The 25,905-nt window shown below is 44.7% G+C and overlaps 1 protein-coding gene across 3 annotated transcripts in view; it reads left to right on the forward strand.

The window, feature by feature from the left end:
• The window catches only part of LOC143766070 (occludin-like), a 120,131-nt gene that overhangs the window by 83,646 nt on the left and 10,580 nt on the right, over positions 1-25,905 (forward strand). For all 3 annotated transcript variants that reach the window (XM_077253463.1, XM_077253469.1, XM_077253454.1), the window contains 2 exons: positions 1,235-1,406; positions 1,495-1,536. In XM_077253463.1, coding sequence (XP_077109578.1) covers positions 1,235-1,406; positions 1,495-1,536 — 214 coding nt within the window. The remainder of the gene's footprint in view (positions 1-1,234; positions 1,407-1,494; positions 1,537-25,905) is intronic.

Below are 25,905 nucleotides of genomic sequence, written 5' to 3' on the forward strand. Positions count from 1 at the left end.
AGGATCAACGTAGGCACGTTCCCCGGCTACTGTTAGTGTTTGTGCTAGGATCAGGTATATGGTCAGCCTAGTTACCACGTCCCTATGAGCTGGTATTTATGTTTGCAGACTTGCTGTAATCTCTGAGATCCTTTGCCATTGGGATCATAACACTCGGCATCGTTGGTCGCTGGAGAGCGGTCTGTGTGACAGCTCCCCAGCGACCACACAACGACTTTCCAACGATCACGGCCAGGTCGTATCGCTGGTCGTGATCGTTGGAAAGTTGCAGAGTGTGACAGTACCCTAAAGGTAGCCCCCCACAAATATTGACTGTGAGTTAAGAGGGAAGTGACAAACACAGGAATGAAACAGATTTTAGCAAAGGAGGCCGAATCTTCTCTAGATAGGCAGAGGATAGGAAAGGGAACTGTGCGGTCAGTATTAAAAACTACAAAAACCACGCAAAGTGTGCAAAAAGACCTCCACACCGACTCACGGTGTGGTGGTGCAACTCTGCACCCCCAGAGCTTCCAGCTAGCAAGGAAATATCATAATAGCAAGCTGGACTAGAAACATAGCATGTACTGAGAAATATATTCAAAAACCAATGAACAGCAAATGAACTAGCAGGGACTTAGCTTCTGCTGGAGTAGACAGGTCATCAGAGAAATCCAAGAGAGATCTGAACCAGTACTGAGACATTGACAGCTGGCATGAACTAACGATCTAAGCAGAGTTAAATAGGAAAGCCAGCAGAAGCAATAAGCGAGGGCAGCTGAGAAAGCCAACCTCAAAGATCAGCAGTTCCACTCAAAGCCACCAGAGGGTGTCCAAGGACAGAACTCACCAAAGTACCGTTCACGACCACAGGAGCCCGAGAACGGAATTCACAACAAGGTTACCTCCACAGACCCCCAAAAGTTAGAATTTACTGCAAGAGGGTTGAGAATATAGAGGGGCAAACAAGTACCAGACCCTCTTGTTTTGAATGGAAGGCAGCTGGGTGGCAAGAATCAGCTCCAGAAGGGAGGCCATATGTAATTTTTGGTATGGGTCCTACTCTGCTTTGCTTGGCCTTTTAATCTTTGAGTCGCAGAAAAGATAATTATTAGCTGTATAATTACAATTTCAGTAAAAACAGACTGGCAGGCAGTGAGGCTTCTAGTATTCGCACCACCCTAAAAAGCTTCTCAGTATCAAATATTCTAGTGAGAATTACAAAATAAGTCAGATATTTTATCTTTTTCTTCAGCTTGTACCCACCAATTACTTCAGACTATCAACGGCAGGATTATAAGCGAGAGTTTGATTCTGACCTGAAGCGATACAAAAAAATGTGCGCTGAGATGGACAATATTAACACTCAGCTGCAGCAGCTTAACAAGCAACTGGATGGACTGACCGAGGGCACCACCCAGTACCAGGTACTGCACAATATCCATGATTAACTCTAAACTCCCATTCCTAAAAACATCCAAACAACAATTTTGCGTTTCATTTTTGTGATTCCAGGGAGTGGCAGAGGAGTACAACAGACTAAAGGACGTTAAAAGAGTAAGTATTCTCGACATCTGAGAACACTGACCAGTTCACATTAAATTTAGTGTATTTATTATGTTCTGAAATGTTTACTTTGACCTGCACCATCTTCTTATCTGTGTAAATTACATTTGAAATTAAAGGGTAATGTAACATTTTAGCTATCACAGAGACACTAAATGGATAAAAGTATTAGGACACCTACACATTGCATGTATAGTAACTTTTCTGATATCCCATTCTAAATTCATAGGCATTCATATGGAGTTGGTCAATACTTTACAGCCACAGTTAAAGCGCTTCCTCTCTTCTGGGAATGCTTTCTACTATATTTGGGAGTTTGCATGAATTTTGTCCATTCATCATTCATCCAGAAGAACATTTATTAGAAGAGACACTGATAGTGGAAGACAATCCCTGGCTCACAATATCCACTCTAGTGCATCCCAAAGTTGTTTGTTGGGGTTGAGGTCAGGAATATGTGAGGGCCAGTCATTTTCTTCCACACCAAACTTATCCAAACATACTTTTATGGACCTTTCTTTGTGCACTAGGCAGGGCCGGCTCCAGGTTTTCGTGGGCCCCAGGCAAAAGAATCTCAGTGGGCCCCTTTAACACATACCACAATTCACGATGCACAGAAACAGCAGAGAAATATAGGGATAGTACAATGCCAAAGAGTTCACTTCTTACATTACATGAGTGATATCAATAGCTCAGAAACCGGGCAGTATAGTCCTCCATACAGTATTATGGGTACCACATAGTTCTCCATGCAGAATAATGAGCCCATATATTGTGATCCATACAGTATAATGAGCCACATATATTGCTCCATACAGTATTATGGGCACAATATATTGCTCCATACAGTATTATGGGCACCACATAGCGCTCCATATAGAATAATGAGCCCCATATATTGTTCCATACAGTATTATGGGTACCACATAGCGCTCCATACAGAATAATGAGCCCCATATATTGCTCCATACAGTATAATGAGCCCAATATATTGCTCCATACAGTATTATTGGCACCACATAGCGCTCCATACAGAAAAACGAGCCCCATATATTGCTCCATATTAAGTATTATGGGCACCACATAGCGCTCCATACAGAATAATGAGCCCCATAAATTGCTCCATACAGAATATTGAGCTCCATATATTGCTCCATACAGAATTATTGCACAACAAAATGTATGGTCCATTTTCTCCTGTTACCCTTGCGAAAGTAAAAAAAAATTAGGTCTAAAAGAAATTTCTTGTGAAAGAAAAGTAAATCCTTATTTTTTCCTTCCACAGTCCAAAACTTCCTGAGAAGCACCTGAAGGGTTAATAAACCTCTTGAATGTGGTTTTGGGTACCTTGAGGGGTGCAGTTTTTAGAATGGTGTCATTTTGGGGTATTTTCTGTCATATAGGCCCCTCAAAGTCACTTCAAATATGAGGTGGTCCCTAAAAAAATGGTTTTGCAAATTTCGCTGTAAAAATGAGAAATCGCTGGTCAACTTTTAACCCTTATAACTTCCTAACAAAAAAATTGTTTCGAAAATTGTGCTGATGTAAATATGACATGTGGGAAATGTTATTTATTATCTATTTTGTGCTTGAGAAAGGTCCACATCCTGGACTGAAACGTCGCACATGGGCCAATAAACCACTTTTATTTTTTCTATTGGAGTGCTGCCTTCGTTTTTCTGGACAATAGCATGAGGTTTGGTATATACCTGGAAGGATTTTTTGCACCCTTTGTTTTCTTTTGGTGCTGCTTTTTGTTTTCTTTTTCTATATTTTGTGTGACATATCTCTGTGATTAAAGGGCATTAAAATTAAAAGTTTGAAAATTGCAAAATTTTCAAAATTTTCACCAAATTTCCTTTTTTCACAAATAAATACAAGTCATATCGAATAAATTTTACCACTATCACAAAGTACAATATGTGACAAGAAAACATTCTCAGAATCACCGGGATCCATGGAAGCGTTGCAGAATTGTAAAAATTGTCCTGATCGGGAAGGTGCAAACAGGCTTCGGGGTGAAGGGGTTACAGGGTGTCTGTCACTCCCAAAACTCAAAATGAACTGTTTAGCCATCCATATAGGGGACTTAGCCTCTATAAAAATTATACTGGTTGTGTAGATAGTAGTAATTTTGTTTAATATAAAAATGGTTTGATTATGTATGTAATTGAGTGGGCTTTTGTGCACCCTAAGTGCACTGTTTTGGCTAACAGGAGAGGGAGATGAGAATATGCACACATTGACACTAGGTGTGCACATGCTCAGCCCCTGCAGTGTTCCTCTGCTGTGTGGTGACTGCTCGCACACAGGATCACTCCTCCTCTCCTATTAGCATTGGCCACCCACCTCTTTGTGATCCTGTGTGCAGCCAATGGACTATACACACAGGAGAGGGATGAGAATGCACTTGCACACACTGACACTGTGTGCTCTCTGGCCTCTGCAGTTTCAGGGCAGAGCTGAGGATTTTGATTAGGCAGCCTTCCAAAGTGTGCACTGTCAATCACCAAAAGGAGAGGTGCAGCGGATGGTATTTTAGGGGCAGGGCCGGCCCGAACGTATAGGCGAACTAGGCGGCCGCCTAGGGCGCCGACCCTAAGGGGGCGCCAGAGAAAAAATTGAAAAAATTATAAAAAATCTTTTCAAAAGGCAAAAGGTGTATGGAGCGGAGCTGAATGTGTATGAGGTGTATGGAGCGGAGCCGTGTGTGTATGAGGTGTACGGAGCAGAGTTGTGTGTGTATGAGGTGTACGGAGCAGAGTTGTGTGTGTATGAGGTGTATGGAGCAGAGCTAAATGTGTACGAGGTGTACGGAGCGGAGCCGTGTGTGTACGAGGTGTATGGAGCGGAGCGCGTGTGTACGGAGCGCAGCCGCATGTGTAGGAGTAGCTATGTGTGGCCATTATACGGTACAAAGTATCCTGTGCGGCCAATATACAGTATGGAGCATCATGTGTGGTCATTATACAGTATGGAGCATCGTGTGTGGCCATTATACAGTATGGAGCATCATGTGTGGCCATTATACAGTATGGAGCAGTGTGGCCATATTTTTTTGTTTATAATTATTCTTTATGAAACAGTGTGATCAGCAGTGCTAAATGGGTGTGGTTGGGACGTGGATATGGGTGTGGCTAGTTATGAATGGGTGTGGTCAGAGGTGTGGCCTAAAATTTGCCGCTTCGCGCGCCGCAAACTTTGTCCCTCTTTCCCATCTTCAAAAGTTGAGAGGTATGTTAAAAGTAGTAGGGGCGCAACAAAATAGTTTTGCCTAGGGCACCGTAATCTCTCAGGCCGGCCCTGTTTAGGGGCAAAACAGTGTACTCAACAATTGGTGCACTGAATCTCCCTCTTATCTAATAAAACTGTTTTTAAATTAAATCACATTAGAAAAGTCTACATGTGTGATTTTTATAATGGCTGATCCATATTAGGGTGAATCTAAATAGTAAGAGGAGTCACAGGTCACAGCTTAGCAATAAAAATGGGAAGAAAAGGAAATAAAACAGAGAACAAACATTCAGATAGTGTGTGACAGCACTGAAAAACAATCACCATTCATTCACCCATAGTCATGTATGTTGAGGTCACTGTGACACTACTAAGGCCTTAAATGTCAGTGAGTTTTTATGTACATGCAGCGGCATGTAAACGTTTGGGAAGAGCTAGTCAAAAAAGCTGTTATTGTGAACAGTTAACCCCTTAGTGACAGAGCCAATTTGGTACTTAATGACCAAGCCAATTTTTATTATTCTGATCACTGTCACTTCATGAAGTTATAGCTTCAATGTATCAAACTGATTCTGAGAATGTTTTTTCATGACATACTGTACTTCATGTTAGTGGTAAAATTTCTTCCATATAACTTGTATTTATGAAAAAAAAAAAAAATTTAGTTAATAAATAACATTTCCCAAGTGCTGTCTACTTTAAATCTGCACAATTTTGGAAACAGAATTTTTTTTTTGTTAGAAAGTTATAAGGGTTAAAAGTTGACCAGCGATTTCTCATTTTTCCAACAAAATTTGCAAAACCATTTTTTTGAGGGACCACCTCACATTTGAAGTGAGTTTTGAGGTCAATATAACAGAAAATACCCAAAAGTGAAACCATTCTAAAAAAACTGCACCACTCAAGGTGCTCAAAACAGCATTCAAGAAGTTTATTAACCCTTCCGGTGCTTCACGAGAACTAAAGCAATATGGAAGGAAAAAATGAACATTTACTTTTTTTCACAAATTTTTTTTTTCACAAAAAATGTACTTTGAAACCAAACTTTTTTTTCCACAAGGGTATCAGGAGAAAATGGACCACAAAATTTGTTTTGCAATTTCTCCTGAGTACGCTGATACCCCATATGTGAGGAAAATCCACTGTTTAAGCGCATGGCAGGGCTCAGAATGGAGGGAGTACCATTTGACTTTTTGAACACAAAATTGGCTACAATCAATGGCAGCGTCCTGTCGCGTTTGGAGACCCCCTGATGTACCTAAATAGAAGAACCCCTAATTCTATCTCCAACCCAAACCCCAACACACCCCTAACCCTAATCCCAACCCTAGCCATAACTCTAACCATAATCCTAACCCAAACACACCCCTAACCCTAATCCCAACCCTAACCACAACCTTAACCCTAACACACCCCTAACCCTAATCCAAACCCTAACTGTAATCCTAACCATAACCCTAACTTTAGCCATACTATCTTTAGCCCAACCCTAATTTTAACCCTAACCCTAGCCCAAACCCTAAAACTAGCCAACCCTAGCTTTTAGCCCAACCCTAACCCTAACCCTACCCTAACCCTAACTTTAGCCCAACCCTAATGAAAAAATGGAAATGAATAATTTATTTTATTGTATTATTTTTGCCTAAGTGGGTAATAAAGGGGGGTTTAATTTACAATTTTTTTTTATTTTGATCACTGTGATAATGAACCAATAGGAAGAATTTTCTATTGTTGCCGGATGCACTATGCATGCGCCCGCCATTTTCTTCCAGGAAGAAGATGCCACAAGGGGACTTCACGGGGGATGTAGGGACACCGGAGGTAATGGGGGAGGATTGGGGGACCCCATTTCTCTCTCATCTGATGTGCAATCGCATCAGAAGAGAAATAAATTAAATGGGAAATCAGACTTTTTTGTGGTCTCCGTTATTCCATTAATAACGGCAATCGCAACACTGGGTTCGGTAAAAACCGACCTGAATCATGTTCTCTGGGTTCTCAGCTACACCCGGCAGCCGAGACCCCGGAGAAATTCTTACACTGAGGGGCGCTATACACTTATTTCTCAGCGCTGTTAAAAAGTGGCGCTGAGGAATAAGTACCCTCAACTGCCGCCATTCAAATGCGTATCGGCGGTCGTTAATGGGTTACACAAGTTGAAGATGAAATGATCTCTAAAAGGCCTACAGATAACACATTTCCTTTGTATTTAAGGCAAATGTATATATACTGTGTATGTATGTGTATATGTATATATATGCAAAGGAAAAAAAACAAGTGTCCAGTCCTTCAGGCTCAGTCCTGGAGCCCTAACACACTCTGGAGGCTAGCACCTCCACACATATCCCCTGTGTTAAGCATTAGCCTTTCTTTTATAGGTCTAACCACACCCAGAACCCATCACATGATTAGACATGTAGTTATGACATCACCACAGGTCCTGAAACACATATAGTTAGGCATGGTTACATCACAGCTGCAAGCCACCTATGTGACACATATCTCCCATCGACTAGACAACCTTTAGCCACGCTACATACCTCCCCCCTCTGCCTAAAGCCGTGGGGCTTGGGACTTTCCCCCACTAGACAAGGGATTCTTGACAGGGCATCAGCATTACCGTGCAGCTTCCCGGCCCTATGTTCCACATGGAAACAGAAGTCTTGTAGGGCTAAGAACCAACGGGTGACCCTAGCATTTCTATTCTTCGTTTCCCTCATCCATCTAAGTGGGGCATGGTCGGATATCAGTCTAAATTTACTTCCCAGCAGATAGTACCATAATGTGTCCACCGCCCACTTTATGGCCAAACACTCCTTCTCTACGACTGAGTAGTTATTTTCAGACGAGGACAGCTTCCTACTCAGATAGAGAACAGGATGCTCCTCCTCACGTAGTTCTTGGGAAAGGACTGCTCTTACCCCAACATCTGAGGCATCTGTCTGAAGAATAAACTCTTTCTTGAAGTTTGGGGCCATCAGAACGGGTTGCTTACACAGAGCCTCTTTCATTTCTTGGAAGGCTGACTCTGTTTCTTCGGACCATTTAACCACTACTGATTTTGTCCCTTTTAGCAGATCAGTCAGAGGCGCAACCATCGTGGCAAAGTTTGGGATGAACCTCCTGTAATATCCCACGATTCCCAGGAAGGCTTTAACTTGCTTTTTGGAAACTGGTTTTGGCCATGTTTGAATTGCCTCCACTTTACTGATTTGGGGTTTTATTTCTCCATGACCCACTATATATCCAAGGTACTTAGCTTCTTCTTTACCCAAGGCACACTTCTTCAGGTTTATTGTAAACCCCGCCTCTCTTATAGCATCAAACACCGCTTGGACCTTTTCCAGATGACTCTCCCAGTCCGGGCTAAAGATGACGATATCATCCAGGTATGCAGCAGCGTATGCCTTATGGGGTGCAAGGATTCTATCCATAGCCCTCTGGAAGGTTGCCGGAGCTCCCTGTAGGTCAAACGGCATCCGGACATACTGGAAGCACCCATCTGGTGTAGAAAACGCCGTCTTCTCCTTGGCTTCCTGTGCCATAGGGATCTGCCAATACCCCGTCGTCAAATCCAAGGTGGTTATATACCTGGCGGGCCCAAGCCTTTCGATGAGCTCATCAACGCGGGGAATGGGATATGCGTCGAACTTGGAGACCTCATTCAACTTCCTATAGTCCTTGCAAAATCTCCACTCCCCATCAGGTTTTGGACCAGGACAATTGGGCTCGACCAACCGCTCTTGGATTCCTCAACGACTTCAAGCTTCAACATATGCTCCACGTCCTTGGAGATTACTTCTCGACGGGCCTCAGGAATTCGATAGGGCTTCACGTTCACATGCACATGTGGCTCTGTCAAGACCTCGTGCTCTATGACCTTCGTGTACCCAGGCAACTCAGAAAACAGGTCCCTGTTCTTCTGGAGTAACTCCCGGCACTGCTGTTTCTGGGCCTTCGATAGCGTCTCCACTATAGTAACCCCTCCAACCTCACCTTCTGGGTTGCTTAGCAAAGATGGAGTTACTGCCGGCTCTCTATCTTGCCATGGCTTGATGAGGTTGACATGGTAGACTTGGATTGGTTTCCATCTACCTGGTTGGTGAATTTTATTGTTTACCTCCCCAAGCTTCTCTACGACCTCATATGGCCCTTGCCATTTGGCCAAGAACTTGCTCTCCACTGTCGGAACTAACACAAGAACTCGGTCTTCCGGTTTCAACTGCCTAACTCTTGCAGACCAGTTGTAGACCCTGGCCTGAGTTTCTTGTGCCTGGAGGAGGTGTTCTTTCACGATAGGCATCACCTTTGCAATCATCTGCTGCATCAGGGCCACATGCTCAATGACGTTTCTGTGGGGCGTAACTTCGGCTTCCCAAGTTTCCTTGGCTATATCCAGGAGTCCTCTCGGATGTCGGCCATATAGAAGCTCAAACGGTGAGAACCCTGTGGAGGCCTGTGGAACTTCACGAATGGAAAACATCAGATATGGTAAGAGACAGTCCCAGTCTCTACCGTCTTTCTCTATAGCTTTTCTCAGCATGCTCTTCAGTGTCTTGTTAAATATCTCAACAAGACCATCTGACTGGGGATGGTACACCGAGGTCCTCAACTGGGAGATTTTCAGGACTTTCCATAACTCCCTCATCACCTTGCCATGACATGTTACAATGTAACATGTTTTGACATGTTACATTGCAATATGCACTTTAGATAGTATTGGCATGCTATACTGAAGTATTTGTCTTGAGCACCTACCTATTACTATTATTATTGTGCTATTGATGTTATAAGAGCGCCTTTGTTTGATTTTGTTTGGACAATTTTGAGATTTTCCATCCACCTATACTGAGACCATTTATGTCCTACTTATTTATTTGATGTATTTTTTTGTGGGGCATAATTTGCTCTAGTTATAGATGTTTGCTATGCGATTCCTGGGCACATCTATATAATTGGTGAGATCTTGTCTCACTTTTTTTCAATATTTGTGCATTTTTTCATTTTTTCCTTTTTTTTGTTCTTCAATTTTTTTGGGGTGTTTGGGAGTTTTGGGCACATTTCTTTATTCTATCCCGATTTAGGGATTTTGTAGGGATTCTAGGGCCAGTCGCCGCGGAGTGGGGGCGCCTACCGCTTTACATTAGGGCGCCTACCCCCACTGCTAGGTAGTGTTTTCCCTCTAGGGATTTTCTAGTATTTTTTCAGGGTTCCTTATTTAGGGAATTCTAGGGTTTTCTGAGGGTTAGCCTACGCTGAGTGGGGGCACCTACCGCAGCAAATTAGGGTGTCTACCCCCACTGCCAGGTAGGGCTAAAGGTACCTTCACACGAAGCGACGCTGCAGCGATAGCGACAACGATGCCGATCGCTGCAGCGTCGCTGTTTGATCGCTGGGGAGCTGTCACACAGACCGCTCTCCAGCGACCAACGATGCCGAGGTCCCCGGGTAACCAGGGTAAACATCGGGTTGCTAAGCGCAGGGCCGCACTTAGTAACCCGATGTTTACCCTGGTTACCAGCGTAAAAGTAAAAAAAAACAAACAGTACATGCTCACCTGCGCGTCCCCCAGCGTCTGCTTCCTGACACTGACTGAGCTCCGGCCCTAACGCCCCCTGAGGAAGGTTTACATAACCGAAACGCGCGTCGGGGTCAGCGGTGTACGGCGTGGTGACGGGCACATATACCTGGGTATGTTTTTTACGTCAGTTTGTATGTTATATTATCAAATGCCCCCTATGTATTTATGGTAAATGCCCTATATCCTTATGGCATCTGAATAAAGCCAACAGTGGCTATATATCTGTCTATGCTGTAATATGCCTATTCCATCTATGCATTGTTCATTTATATTATAGAGATATGCCGTCCACGGCTCTTAGTGGGCACGGTTTGTGCTGCACTGTTGCATGCTTCCCCATATTCCCCGTTTATCTGTTTTTATTCTATTATCTTTAATAAAGTATTATTTGCTATTTTGGACAAAAAAGCTGGTGTTGGTGCTTTTTGGTTTACCCTAACAGCACAGCGGTGACGTCACCGCTGTGCTTTCACTTTCACTTTAGGGCCGGCGCTCAGTAAGTGTCAGGAAGCAGACGCTGGGGGACGTGCAGGTGAGCATGTACTGTTTGTTTTTTTTACTTTTACGCTGGTAACCAGGGTAAACATCGGGTTACTAAGCGCGGCCCTGCGCTTGGTAACCCGATGTTTACCCTGGTTACCAGTGTAAAACATCGCTGGTATCGTTGCTTTTGCTTTCAAACACAGCGATACACGGCGATCGGACGACCAAATAAAGTTCTGGACTTTATTCAGCGACCAGCGATATCACAGCAGGATCCTGATCGCTGCTGCGTGTCAAACTAAACGATATCGCTAGCGAGGACGCTGCAACGTCACGGATCGCTAGCGATATCGTTACAAAGTCGTTTCGTGTGAAGGTACCTTATGTGTAGTTATTTCCTAGGATCCAACAGGTACACAACTTGTTGCTTATTTAATTACTCATTTCTTGTTTCTGTTAAGAGAGTTTTAAATGTTGTTGAATAAAAGTTATATTTTAGGGGTCCTTGTTTTTTAGGTTTTCACAAATGTTCAGGAAAACCCCTTAAGGGCTTTTATTTTTGGATTGAACTACAGGATGGTAGTGGGGCAGTTCACTCCCTCCAAGCCAGGTCTTACAAGTGGCCCATGGCAACAGATTCCAGTTAAAAACCCTGCAGTAAAGGGTTTGGGTGTGTCAGTGTTTGTTTGCTAGTGGCACAGAAGGTGGCTCTGCAGCATCCAGCTTGTGTGAGGTAACACAGAGCCAAGAGCAGCGAACGCCTGGCACCCTGCAGCGTGGTCCGGCAGTGCAGTCGCCCTGGGCAACCAGTCTCATATATGGACTGTTGTGACGCCCCGGCTGCTATCCGGAGGATACCGTGTGCTGTTCACTGTGTGAGTTGTTTGGACATTAAACACGTTTGCTGTGAACTTTCTTATGTTCTGTTCCCTGCCTATCTATCACACTATACCAACCCCGCTGCACGACAATATATATATATATATATATATATATATATATATATATATATATATATATATATAATCATTTTTTTCATCCTTTACATTTTAAAAATTACAAAAAGGAAAATGGGTCGATGAAAAAGTTTTTGCACCCTGCATGGTTAGTACCTAGTAGCATCTCCCTTTTAAAGTATCACAGCCTGTAAATGCCTTTTGTAGCCAGTCAACAGACATTCAATTCTTGTTTGAGGGATTTTCTTCCTTTACTCCTTGGAAAATTCTTCCAGTTCTGTGAGATTCCTGGGTCATCTTCCATGCTCTGCTATTTTGAGGTCTAGCCACAGATTTTCAATGATGTTCAGATCAGGGGCCATTTTAAAACCTTCAGTTTGCGCGTTTTGAGCTAGTCTATTGTGCATTTTGATGTGTGTTTAGGATCATTATCCATTTGTAGAAGCCATCCTTTTTCCAACTTTACCTTTTCTACAAATAGTGTTATGTTTGCATTTGTTGAAATTTCCTTGAGTCCATTCTTGCCTCTACCTGTGAAATGTTCCCTGTGCCTTTGGCTGCAACACAACCACAAAGCATGATTGATCCCATTGTTAATGGTTGTCGAGATGCTGTTCTGTGCCCCTTTTTTCCCACACATACCTTTTGATCATTGTGGCCAAAGAGTTCTACTTTAACTTCATCAGGCTATAGGACTTACAGTATTTCCAAAATACATCAGGCTTTTTTACAAATTCTTTTGTATATCTGTGACACCAAAGTTTATGGTGAGGATGCAGGAGAGGTTTTCTTCTATTCTTCTTTTTTTACAGGGCCGGAATGGCCATCTGACAGTCCTGGCATTTGCCAGAGAGGCTGCTACCTGCTGTGGGCCACTCACTCTTCTGAAGCCCCTTTGATGTAGTGCGAGGACAGGAGAATCTAAGGGGAAGGAAGCACGGCCTGAACTCCTCTCCTCATAGGAGCAACAGCAGCAAGACTTCTCTGGTTACAGCAGTGGGAAAGGAGTCAGCAGTCAGAAGGAATGGGGTGCCTGAATGAACAGTGTAGCTGTCCTCCTTGTTTCAATGGCCAGTGAGTGAGTGTGGAAGTTCAAACAGAGTAAGGCTACTTTCACACTAGCGGCGTGCACTGCACATCGCTATGCGTCGTTTTGGAGAAAAAACGCATCCTGCAAAAGTGCTTGCAGGATGCGTTTTTTCTCCATAGACTTTTATTAATGACGCAGTGCGACGCATTGCCACACGTCGCAACCGTCGTGCGACGGTTGCGTCGTGTTGCATCGGACCGTCGCCACCAAAAAACGTTGCTTGTAACGTTTTTGGTGCATCGTTCCCGTCTTTTACGACCGCGCATGCGCGGCCGGAACTCCGCCCCCGCCTCCCCGCACCTCACAATGGGGCAGCGGATGCATTGAAAAACAGCATCCGCTGCCCCCGTTGTGCGGTGCTTCCACAGCTAGCGTCGGTGCGCCGCAACGTCGCATAGCGACGTGCAGCGCACGACGCTAGTGTGAAAGTAGCCTTAAATAAACTACACAAGCTGCTGCCTCTGCAGCTCCATCAGTCTCCTGTTTTCAGTGTTCATGACTGGAGGGGGAGAGAAGTCAGAGCTGCAGCATTTATTGTTACACAAGCACAACCAGTGTTCAGGCCAGTGCACAGTGTTGTGTGCAATATTCTGCTATCTATATGCAGCAATCTCAGCTCTGCTGTGTTATTACATTAATTTAAACCTTTCTTGGCAAATCCTGGAATACATAGACAGAAATATAAGCGGAGTTGTGTTAGTAACCTCTGCACTAAAAAACTTTATAGGAAGAAGAAACAAAGCAGAATATATATATAGCATTTGATACACTGCCAATTTTGCAAGTTTTCCAACCTACAAAGAATGGAGAGGTCTGTAGTTTTTACCATAGGCACACTTCACCTGTGAGAGACAAAAAAAAAAGTCCAGAAAATCATATTGAATGATTTTTACATGATTAATTTTCATATTAAATAAAATAAGTGATACAATAGAAAAATAGAGCATAATATTTGGTACAGAAAACTTTGTTTGCAATAACAGATGTCAGACGTTTCCTGTAGTTCTTGACCAAGTTTGCACACAGTGCAGCAGGAATTTTGATATACGCCTCAATACAGATCTTTCAGATTTTGTGGCTGTCGCTAGCAACATTAAGTTTCAGCTCCCTCCAAAAATTCTCTATTGGGTTCAGATCTGAGACCAGCTAGGCCACTCCAGGACCTTGAAATGCTTCTTACAGAGCCACTTATTATTGCCCTGGCTGTAAGATTTGGGTCATTCTCATGCTGGAATACCCAGCCACAACCAATTTTCATTGCTGGGGGAATGAGGTTGTTGGCCAAAGTCTCGCGATTATTGTTGAGCGATACCGTCCGATACTTGAAAGTATCGGTATCGGAAAGTATCGGCCGATACCGGCAAAGTATCGGATCTAATCCGATACCGATACCCGATACCAATACAAGTCAATGGGACTCATGTATCGGACGGTATTCCTGATGGTTCCCAGGGTCTGAAGGAGAGGAAACTCTCCTTCAGGCCCTGGGAACCATATTAATGTGTAAAATAAAGAATTAAAATAAAAAATATAGCTATACTCACCTCTCCGACGCAGCCTGCACCTTACCGAGGGAACCGGCAGCGTTGTTTGCTTAAAATTCGCGCTTTAACTTCCTTACGCGAAGTCCCGGCTTGTGACTGGTCGCGCGCCGCCCATGTGGCCGGGACGCAACCAATCACAGCAAGCCGTGACGTAATTTCAGGTCCTTCAGGATTTTAAAATTACGTTCCGGCGTTGTGATTGGTTGCGTCGCGGTCACATGGGCGAGGCGACCAATGTCAAGCCGTGACGTCACGGCTTGTGATTGGTCGCCTCGCCCATGTGACCGCGACGCAACCAATCACAACGCCGGAACGTAATTTTAAAATCCTGAAGGACCTGAAATTACCTCACGGCTTGCTGTGATTGGTTGCGTCCCGGCCACATGGGCGGAGCGCGACCAATCACAAGCCGGGACTTCGCGTAAGGAAGTTAAAGCGCGAATTTTAAGCAAACAACGCTGCCGGTTCCCTCGGTAAGGTGCAGGCTGCGTCGGAGAGGTGAGTATAGCAATATTTTTTATTTTAATTCTTTATTTTACACATTAATGTTGTTTCGATACCGATACCCGATACCACAAAAGTATCGGATCTCGGTATCGGAATTCCGATACAGCAAATATCGGCCGATACCCGATACTTGCGGTATCGGAATGCTCAACACTACTCGCGATACATTACTCCATCCATCCTCTCTTCAGTGCGGTGCTGTCGTCCTGTCCCCTTTTTTCAGAAAAGCACCCCTAAAGTATGATATTTACCCCACCATGCTTCATGGTTGGAACGGTGTTCTTGGAGTTGTACTCATCCTTTTTCCGCCTTCAAACACGGAGAGTGGAATTGATACCAAAATGTTCTATTTTGGTCTCATGTGACCACATGAGCTTCTCCCATGCCTCCTCTGGATCATCCATATGGTCATTGTTCAAACGGGGCCTGGATATGTGCTGGCGTGAGCAAGGGGACTTGCGTGCCCTGCATGACTTTAATCCATGATGCCATAGTGTGTCACTAATGGTAATGTTTGAGACTGTGGTCCCAGCTCTCTTCAGGTCATTGACCAGGTCCTCCCGTGTATTTTTGGTCTGATACCTGACCTTTCTCAGAATCTTCCTTGCCCCACGAGGCGAAATCTGGCTTGGAGCCCCAGACAGAGGAAGATTGTCAGTCATCTTGTGTTTCTTCCATTTTTCTAATAATTGTACCAACAGTTGTTGCCTTCTCACCCAGCTATTATCCTGTAGCCCATCTCAGCCTAGTGCCGGCATACAATTTTGTCCCTGATGTCCTTAGACAACTCTTTCGTCTTGGCCATGGTGGAGAGGTTGGAATGTGATTGAGTGTGTGGACAGCAGGAACAGATTGAGATGGAAATTCAGCCCTGGCATTTAAAATTACACAGGCCCAAACTCTCCTCGCTCCCGAGCACCAGATGGGAAAATATTACTAATATTACCCTGCCTGGAAGAAATCAAGATTTAATACAAGACCAATATTTCTAATAACACCAATAACACCGCTATATAAGATTAAATAATTATATCAAAATAATAATATTGCAATATTACAAATACCAACAAACCAGAACCAAATATTACCAGCATATACAATATTGATAATATCACCATACTGATCTCTAAAGTGGTTGAGATTAAAGTCTATGTAATGGGAATACAGTAGGGAGAGCTTCCCTATATCTAAAATGTAACTTTTATCCAAGATAAATTAATATCAACTCCGCACATAAATAGTAGTGACACAAGAAAAATTATATACACATTTGCCAGTGCTTAAACCAGTGCTCAATAAAAAAAATGTTTTTTTGAATTTTTCATTAGCAAGTTCAGGTCATGCAGGAACAGACAAAATATGCCAGCACCATTCCTACCATTCCCTGCTGTATTCCTACTATCCCTGATAGTATAATCAATTGTGAGTTTAAATTACTACACTACTACTGATTTGACTGATTAAAGTCTATGTAACTTCAAACTTCTGAATCCTCATGGCGCACACTGTGAGGATTCTCCGATGCTGGTATTGGGAGCAGCCGATATGTGATTTTCACACCTCTGGCACATTCTGACTAATAGTTCTTGGCTTTGCTAATTTGACTTGTATTGAGCGAAGCCGTGCATGTTTAATTAGCAGGTGACTACATATATTCATATCTCATACTTGCGGTCACATGATCAGGGGCATAAATACAGTAAGTGTGAGGGTCGCAATCGCACCGGGCCCTGGAGCTTAGAGGGTCCCAAAAGTCCCTTTGGCCTATATAAAAAGACCAATGCTATTAAAGACTTGCAATAATTGGTGACCCAATTAGACCTTTGGGGCCCATGCTGTTCCAGTTACGCGACTGCACATGATCACCAACTCCCAGTGCCGGCACCAGAGAATCCTAACAGCACTTGATCTCTGTGAGGATTCAGAAGTCCGCAGTCACAGAGTCACGGCAAATTTTAACCTCAAGTTTGAACAATTACTTTAACCAAAAACACTGTACTAGGACTAATATTACCACCATACAGTGATCATATAATGGTGATATCAACTTTACACCAGTGCTCTGCAGACCATATATGAGTATATTGTGCAGGTTCTCACTAGCGACATCTCCCTCATTGTTCTCATGCATTTTCCCTCTTCGTTTGCATTTGGTCCAGACCACCATGCCCTCTTATTCCATTCATAACTCATCCTTTCAAAATGTAACATATAGACATCTTCACTTTCCTGATTTTCCAGGACCCTTCTCACATTCTACCACCTCTACACAAATCACAACTTGTGATGCCTTATAATAACTCCCTTGTACCTCCTTTAATAATGATCCCCCTTGACCTCATAATAATGACCCTGTATCTCCTTATAATGATAACAAATAGTTCTTGTCCTTTCTTATATTAAAAATAATGACTCCTTGCTTCTCCTAAAATGATAGCAATCTCCCCATTGTGCCTCCTTATAATAATGATCCTCAGTTCCTCTTTACTGTAATAAGGCTGCTGAGCAGGGGTGTACATAGAAATAACAGGTGCCATAGAAAAAGTCCTATCACGCCACAGTAAAAAAATAGCATATCTCCAAACATTTTAAGAAACAGAGAAGGAAATGTTTTGCAGCACTTAGTTATTTTACCCCCACTGAAGCCTCTAAGTGGTTTCACTCATTTTGGTACCCCTTTCATGACCCCGGTAGAATATTATCCCCCCCCTCATAGTATGATGACCCCACAAACCTGAAACAAAGTATAATGCCCCATAGCAACCCACACACAATAAGATTGTCACCACAGCCTCACATGCAGAATGGTATCCACCACAGGGCACAATATACAGTATGAGAGGCACCACAGACCCCCACAAAAAGTGTGATGTCCACCAAAGCCTCCCATACAGTATGGTGACCCCATAATCATCCCATACAGTATGATAGTCACCACAGCTCCCAACCTAGTATACTGTATCCCAAAGACCTCCAGACAGTATAATGTCCACCACAGCCACCCCACACAGTATGATGTCCACCACAACTACACTACACAGTAAGCTGGTCCCTCCACATCCACCCCACACAGCATGATAGATCCTCCATATATTATGAAGACCCCCATAACCCCAATTATGTGTGACAGCCCCCCAGAGCACCTTATATAGTATGATGGTCAACATAACAGCCCCCTATATAGTATGATGGTCCATCTCACAGTCCCTCTTATGGTATGATGGTGCCTCCAACAGCTCCCTATATAGCAGGGGTCCCCAACCTTTCTTACCTTGAGAGCCACATTCCGCTATGAAAGTTGGTCGAGAGCCACAATGCAGATAGTCATAGAAAAACCTAGAGAAGGCACAAATAATAACATGTAGATTTTCGCTTTCACTCTATCCTTATGTATTTTACATTATTGTTATGCAAACTGAACTCTAGTGCCACCTATTGGAAGTAGCAATCTTAAAAGTCAATACCCTTTAACAGTCCCATAAGATGCTTCATATATTATTGGCCCCATATACTGCTCCATATATAATTGGCCCCATATACTGCTCCATATGGAATTGGCCCCATATACTGCTCCACATGGAATTGGACCCGTATACTGCTCCATATGGAATTGGCCCCATAAGATGGTCCCTATTAAATTGGCCCCATAAGATGCTCCCTATTAAATTGGCCCCATAAGATGCTCCCTATAGAATTGGCCCCATAAGATGCTCCATATTAAATTGGCCCCATAAGATGCTCCCTATTAAATTGGCCCCATAAGATGCTCCATATATCACTGGCCCCATAAGATGCTCCCTATATTACTGGCCCCATAGGATGCTCCCTATATCACTGGCCCTATAAGATGCTCCCTATATTACTAGCCCCATAGTATGCTCCCTATATTACTGGCCCCATATATTGCTCCAAATATAAAAAAAAAAATGAAATACCTCTCGTTGCTTGACGCTGGTCTGCTCTGGACTCCTCACCATCGGCGTCTTCCTGCTCTGCACTGTCACTGCTCAGGCAGAGGGTGCTCACTGGTGACGTCATCGCGCCCTCTGACCTGAACTTCACAGTCAGAGGATGGAAGACACTGCAGCGCTGGAACCGGGAGAGGTAAGTATCGCAAGTGCCGGAGCCCGGAGCAGGCGGGGGGTCCACTCACGGGGGCCGGCACCATAGCACGCCAGTGTCCCCCTGCCTCCTCAGGGCCCTGGCACTTGCCCGGGTGCTGACGCCCGCCCTGGGTGGGTATTACAGGCAGCGGGGTGGCTCCCTAGGGACTTTTTTTCTGTGATCTTCGGCGAGCCACATGTCAAGGGCAGGCGAGCCACATGTGGCTCGCGAGCTACGGGTTGGGGACCCCTCCTATATAGTATGATAGTCCCCCCAACAACCCCCCATATAGGATGATAGTACACCCCACAGCTCTTTATATATTGTGATGGCACACCTCACAGCTCCTATGTAGTATAATGGTACCCCCATATAATATGATGGTCCTCCCAACAGCCCCTATGCAGTTTGATGGTCCCCCCAATAGTACACTATACACTATGGTGGTCCACCCCAAAGTCCCTTATATACTATGATGGTCCGACTTTCAGCATCCTATATAGTGTGATAGTCCCTCACAAGCCCCCAAAAATGAAAAAAAAAATCTCTATACTCACCTAATCCAAACACCTCATTCTCCGTAGCATCCGACTCCTCTTGTATTCGTTCTCACAGTGAATGCTGGCAGCCTGATGCAGTGACATCATTGCACCACTGATGTCCCCTGTTGGTGCTGGCCTCTGGCAGGTACAGTAGCAGGCAGAAGGGACCCTGCAGCCTGCTGGAGTAAGTGACGGAGCCACCAACTTTCAACAGTATGACCGTCTTGAGGATGCAGATTCTGATAAAAGTGTAGCAGACAAAGCAGCCCACTACCAGACAGGCCTTTCTGGCATTTGCACATAACCAAAAAGAGCACTAAAAATCCCCTAAAATATAACTTTTAATATTTTGAGTAAAAATTACCCATACACAGAGGTCAGGAGACAGTAACACCTTAATCTATCTTAACATTAATAAAAAGGATAGAAACTAAGATGGTGGGGGGGGGGTGATGATCTTTTCCCTTCCTCACCCTACCTCACAGCGGAGGTTGGCACCCTAAGTTCGACATGGCGCCCCACTCATCGACGGCTCTCCCTTATAACCCTCAAAGGAACTTAACAAATGAAACTACCACCACACCAAACCTTATCTAAAGTGCAATAGTGCTTATAAGGTGCAATATAAAAGCTTTTGAAATCTTTTGTGGATCAATTTCCACAACAAAAAGGGTCTAAAAGTTGTTACCCTTATACACATATATAGGAGGTGCAAAAGGTGTCTGATATTCAAGACAAAATAAATCTTAAACCTTTGCAATAATAAACAACAAAAGTCCTACCAATGATAACAGGACAAAACACCTAACGGTATTAGGATATCAATACGTCAACAAGGTAGTGTTAACACTGCCATACAAATGCACCTCCATTGCTTCATACAAGCATAAATGCAGATAGTAACTATAGCATCTTAAAAATGGTCAGCAAAAATAGGATGTACTCATCCATGTATTGTCGCCCAGCCCGATGCGTTTCCCCCTAGGGAAATACACCAGGGTTCATCATGGGAAAGAGTAGGGCTTCTCAGAGTCCGAGGCAGCTGTAATAAGCCGCGTCTCGCCGTGACCGCTCACAATGAAGGGCTGCACGTGTCTTACCATTCACCGCTTCTTATCTCTCTCGCCGCCATCATGGGACAATGCGAAGCCGGAACTGACGCATAGCGCCGTAGTGTTTCCGGTTAGTGGAACGCTGGTGCGCTCCACTCGTTACAACCTAACAATTGGGGGCGGTGCCGGCTACATGTGACACTCTAGCTTGCTGGAGAATGAATTCCGCTGATTGGAGCACGCAACGCTCCATAATATATGCCAAAGTGTTTATACAGGGCGTAATAAAATGTTACAATATTAACTCATAAAGCCTAAGATTGTTAATACATAAATTATAGGCACCAGAAAATTACGTTAATAACATTGCGGGAGGATTTAAAGCGGAAACATGGCCATGCAGCCACAACAGTATGAGGATGCCAAAAGAAATCCACACATGGATTGGTGGAATTAAATTTGAAAGAACCTATTGATATTGTTCTCACTATTTAGTGATAAACACACATGTGGTCTCCTGGGAGACCTATACAATCATCCAATTTTCACTGTTATACAGACCATGGTGAACACAATTTAAATAAAGCTAGTAAAACTAAGCTGCTCATTAAGTCCCAAAGGAGACATAGACTCCAAGAGGTAAATCCACCTCGTTTCATGCTGCAAAATTTGGCGGTCCCAGTCACCCAATCTAATAGACTGGGGGACAGTCTCTATCACTTGAAACGAGAATGATGTCAGGTCACCTTGATGTTTCTCTACCATATGCCATTTGCCAGAATTGCCAGTCCGGTCCTGGTGGACAGGTATCTTTTAGGCCGGTTTCACACGTCAGTGATACCGGTACGTGAGGTGACAGTTTCCTCACGTACCGGAGACACTGACACACGTAGACCCATAAAAATCAATGCATCTGTTCAGATGTCATTGATTTTTTGCGGACCGTGTCTCCGTGTGCCAAACACGGAGACATGTCAGTGTTCGTGGGAGCGCACGTTTTACACGGACCCAATAGAGTCAATGGGTCCGCGTAAAACACGGACCTCACACGGACATTCTCCGTCTGGGGTCCGTGTGCGTGCAGGAGACAGCGCTACAGTAAGCGCTGTCCCCCCCACATGGTGCTGAAGCCGGTATTCATATCCTCTCTGCAGCAGCGTTTGCTGTAGAGAAAATATGAAGAATAGTGTTAAAAATAAAGATTTAGGTGTCCGCCGCCCTCCCACCCCCTGTGCGCCCCCCCGCTGGTCAGAAAATACTTACCCGCTCCCTCGCTCCTTCCTGGTCTGGCCGCGCCTCCTACTGTATGCGGTCACGTGGGGCCGATCATTTACAATCATGAATAGTCGGCTCCGCCCCTATGGGAGGTGGAGCCACATATTCATGACTGTAAATGATCGGCCCCACGTGACCGCATGCAGGAGAAGCCGCGGCCAGACCAGGAAGCAGTGAGGGAGGCGGGTAAGTATTTTCTGACCAGCGGGGGGGCGCACAGGGGGTGGGGGGGCGGCGGACACATGGATCTTTATTTTTAACACTATTCTTCATATTTTCTCTGCAGCAAACGCTGCTGGAGAGAAGATATGAATCGCGGCTTCAGCATGATGCAGAGTGGGTACCACACGCTCCGTGTGGTACCCACTCGCCATACGGGCGGCACACGTGTGCCGCACGTATGGCCTTCGTGAGTTCCCAGGCACACGGACATGGATAACTCTGGTACCGATTTATTCCGGTACCGGAATTATCTGGACGTGTGGGACAGCCCTTATACAGGTAACAAGTTCAAACAGGTGCAGTTAATACAGGTAATGAGCTTCTTAAAGAAAGACTAACAGGTCTGTGAGAGCCAGAATTCTTGCTGGTTGGTGGTGATCAAATACTTATTTCGTGCAATAAAATGCAATTTAATTATTTAATAATCATATAATGTGATTTTCTGGTTTAGATTCTGTCTCTCACAGTTGAAGTGTACCTAAGATAAAAATTACAGACCTCTCCATTCTTTGTAGGTGGGAAAACTAGCAAAACCAGCAGTGTAACAAATACTTATTTTCCGTACAAAAATCTCTATATAGATTTTTTTCTCTCCTCACTACTGGCTTCTCCATATACACATATCCTTACTATATACTACACTATATTCCTGGGTGTTCGCCCAATCACAGAGGCCACTGCTCCTTTCATACTTACTGAACTTGAACCATGAACTGTGGGCAGCATGTATGAGGTACTGGCTGTATGATCTCGGTCAGGTACAGGGCCGGACTGGCCATCGGGCAGTTCTGGCAAATGCCAGAAGGGCCGGTGGCCGGTCGGCACACTCTCCCCGCTGTCGGCGCACTCCCGGCCCCGCATTCAACTATACCGGCGTCATAGACGCCGGTACAGTTGAATGCAATGATGGAGGAGAGAGCGTCTGCTGACGCCCCCTCTCCCATCATTCCCCGCTCTGCCTGTTGCTGACACTGCGGGTGCGCGATGACGTCATATCATCGCGCACCTGCTGTGTGACCGGGCGGGCAGACTGCGACTGCTGAGAGTGAGACCAGAGCCAGAGCAGCGCGGGGCAGAAGGAAAGGTGAGTAGAGTGTTTTGTTTTTTTTTTATCAATGAGTGATGACTGGATTGTGGAGCTATTGGGGGGGAGGGGGGGGGGGCTGCGCTGCATTCCATTCTATGGGCCTGTGCTGCATTATATTCTATGGGGCTGGCTGCATTATATTCTATGGGCCTGTGCTGCATTATATTTTGTGGGGCTGTGCTGCATTCCATTCTATGGGCCTGTGCTGCATTATATTCTATGGGCCTGTGCTGCATTGTATTCTATGGGCCTGTGCTGCATTCCATTCTATGGGCCTCTGCTGCATTATATTCTATGGGGCTGGCTGCATTCCATTCTATGGGCCTCTACTGCATTATATTCTATGGGGCTGGCTGCATTCCATTCTATGGGCCTCTGCTGCATTATATTCTATGGGGCTGGCTGCATTCCATTCTATGGGCCTCTGCTGCATTATATTCTATGGGGCTGGCTGCATTCCATTCTATGGGCCTCTGCTGCATTATATTCTATGGGGCTGGCTGCATTCCATTCTATGGGCCTCTGCTGCATTATATTCTATGGGGCTGGCTGCATTCCATTCTATGGGCCTCTGCTGCATTATATTCTATGGGGCTGGCTGCATTCCATTCTATGGGCTGCATTATATTCTATGGGGCTGGCTGCATTCCATTCTATGGGCCTCTGCTGCATTATATTCTATGGGGCTGGCTGCATTCCATTCTATGGGCCTCTGCTGCATTATATTCTATGGGCCTGTGCTGCATTGTATTCTATGGGCCTGTGCTGCATTCCATTCTATGGGCCTCTGCTGCATTATATTCTATGGGGCTGGCTGCATTCCATTCTATGGGCCTCTGCTGCATTATATTCTATGGGCCTGTGCTGCATTGTATTCTATGGGCCTGTGCTGCATTCCATTCTATGGGCCTCTGCTGCATTATATTCTATGGGGCTGGCTGCATTCCATTCTATGGGCCTCTGCTGCATTATATTCTATGGGCCTGTGCTGCATTGTATTCTATGGGCCTGTGCTGCATTCCATTCTATGGGCCTGTGCTGCATTCCATTCTATGGGCCTGTGCTGCATTATATTCTATGGGCCTGTGCTGCATTATATTCTATGGGCCTGTGCTGCATTATATTCTATGGGGCTGTGCTGCATTCCATTCTATGGGCCTGTGCTGCATTATATTGTATGGGGGCTGTGCTGCATTACATTCTATGGGGCTGTGCTGTATTATAGTCTATGGGGGCTGGCTGTATTACATTCTATGGGGGCTGGCTGCATTACATTCTATGGGGGCTGTGCTGCATTACATTCTATGGGGGCTGTGCTGCATTACATTCTATGGAGGCTGTGCTGCATTACATTCTATGGGGGCTGTGCTGCATTACATTCTATGGGGGCTGTGCTGCATTACATTCTATGGGGGCTGTGCTGCATTACATTCTATGGGGGCTGTGCTGCATTACATTCTATGGGGGCTGTGCTGCATTACATTCTATGGGGGCTGTGCTGCATTACATTCTATGGGGGCTGTGCTGCATTACATTCTATGGGGGCTGTGCTGCATTACATTCTATGGGGCTGTGCTGTATTATAGTCTATGGGGGCTGTGCTGCATTACATTCTATGGGGGCTGTGCTGTATTACATTCTATGGGGGCTGTGCAGCATTATATTCTATGGGGCTGTGCTGTATTATAGTCTATGGGGGCTGGCTGTATTACATTCTATGGGGGCTGTGCTGTATTACATTCTATGGGGGCTGTGCAGCATTACATTCTATGGGGCTGTGCTGTATTATAGTCTATGGGGGCTGGCTGTATTACATTCTATGGGGGCTGGCTGCATTACATTCTATGGGGGCTGAGCTGTAATGCTGGATACAGCTGTAATTATATGTTATATAGTCGTGTTACACTCCCCTGACTTCTTGTAGCCTACAAGTGTACAAAGATATTATACAGTCACCATGCGACAAGTGGGCCTGTGTGACTTCAAATGCCAGGGCTGAATTTTAGTCCCAGTCCGGCCCTGGTCAGGTATGTTTAGCCCTGAAACGCTGTGGTGTTTCAGAGCGAAACATACATGAAAAGTCACATGGCAGACTTGCAGGACAGGCAGGTCCCTGGCTGTTCCACCCTGCCGGCTGCCATTGACAGACAGGGATCTCACCAATACATACACATAGAGACCTTTCACTCCAGGGAAGTGGATAGAGAAGCCAGCGGGGACCTGCCTGTCCGACTAGTCTCCCGTGCAGTATTGTCTCTGGTGGCCTTTAAAGTATGCTTTTCTCTGAAAGATCACAGCGCCACAGAGTCAAAAGTACAAGGCTGAAATCTTACAGCCAATGCCTGATATACAGTATGCTGCTCGATACCCGGACAGAATGTATCAGTTGCCAGGTTCCCTTTAACCTAGCGTGAAAATGTGCATGACAGTGAGATATTGTGACACAAACAAACTGAGATGTTGTCACAGACTTGACCAAAAATGCAGGACAGAATAATGCAGCATTCTTCACCATGTTGTCAACTAAAATATAAGCCCCGATGACAAAAAACCCAACAGATTCTGCTACTGTAGAGTGCAACATGTCCCACTAGTGTTTGATATGTAAGGGGCCCAGCACTGCTGCTAGGTTAGTTATTATGCTCCAGTGATGGAGCAGAACAACTGATTAAACAACGTCAGT

Source organism: Ranitomeya variabilis, chromosome 1, assembly GCF_051348905.1.
Source record: "Ranitomeya variabilis isolate aRanVar5 chromosome 1, aRanVar5.hap1, whole genome shotgun sequence".
In the NCBI taxonomy this organism is placed as follows: Eukaryota; Metazoa; Chordata; class Amphibia; order Anura; family Dendrobatidae; genus Ranitomeya; species Ranitomeya variabilis.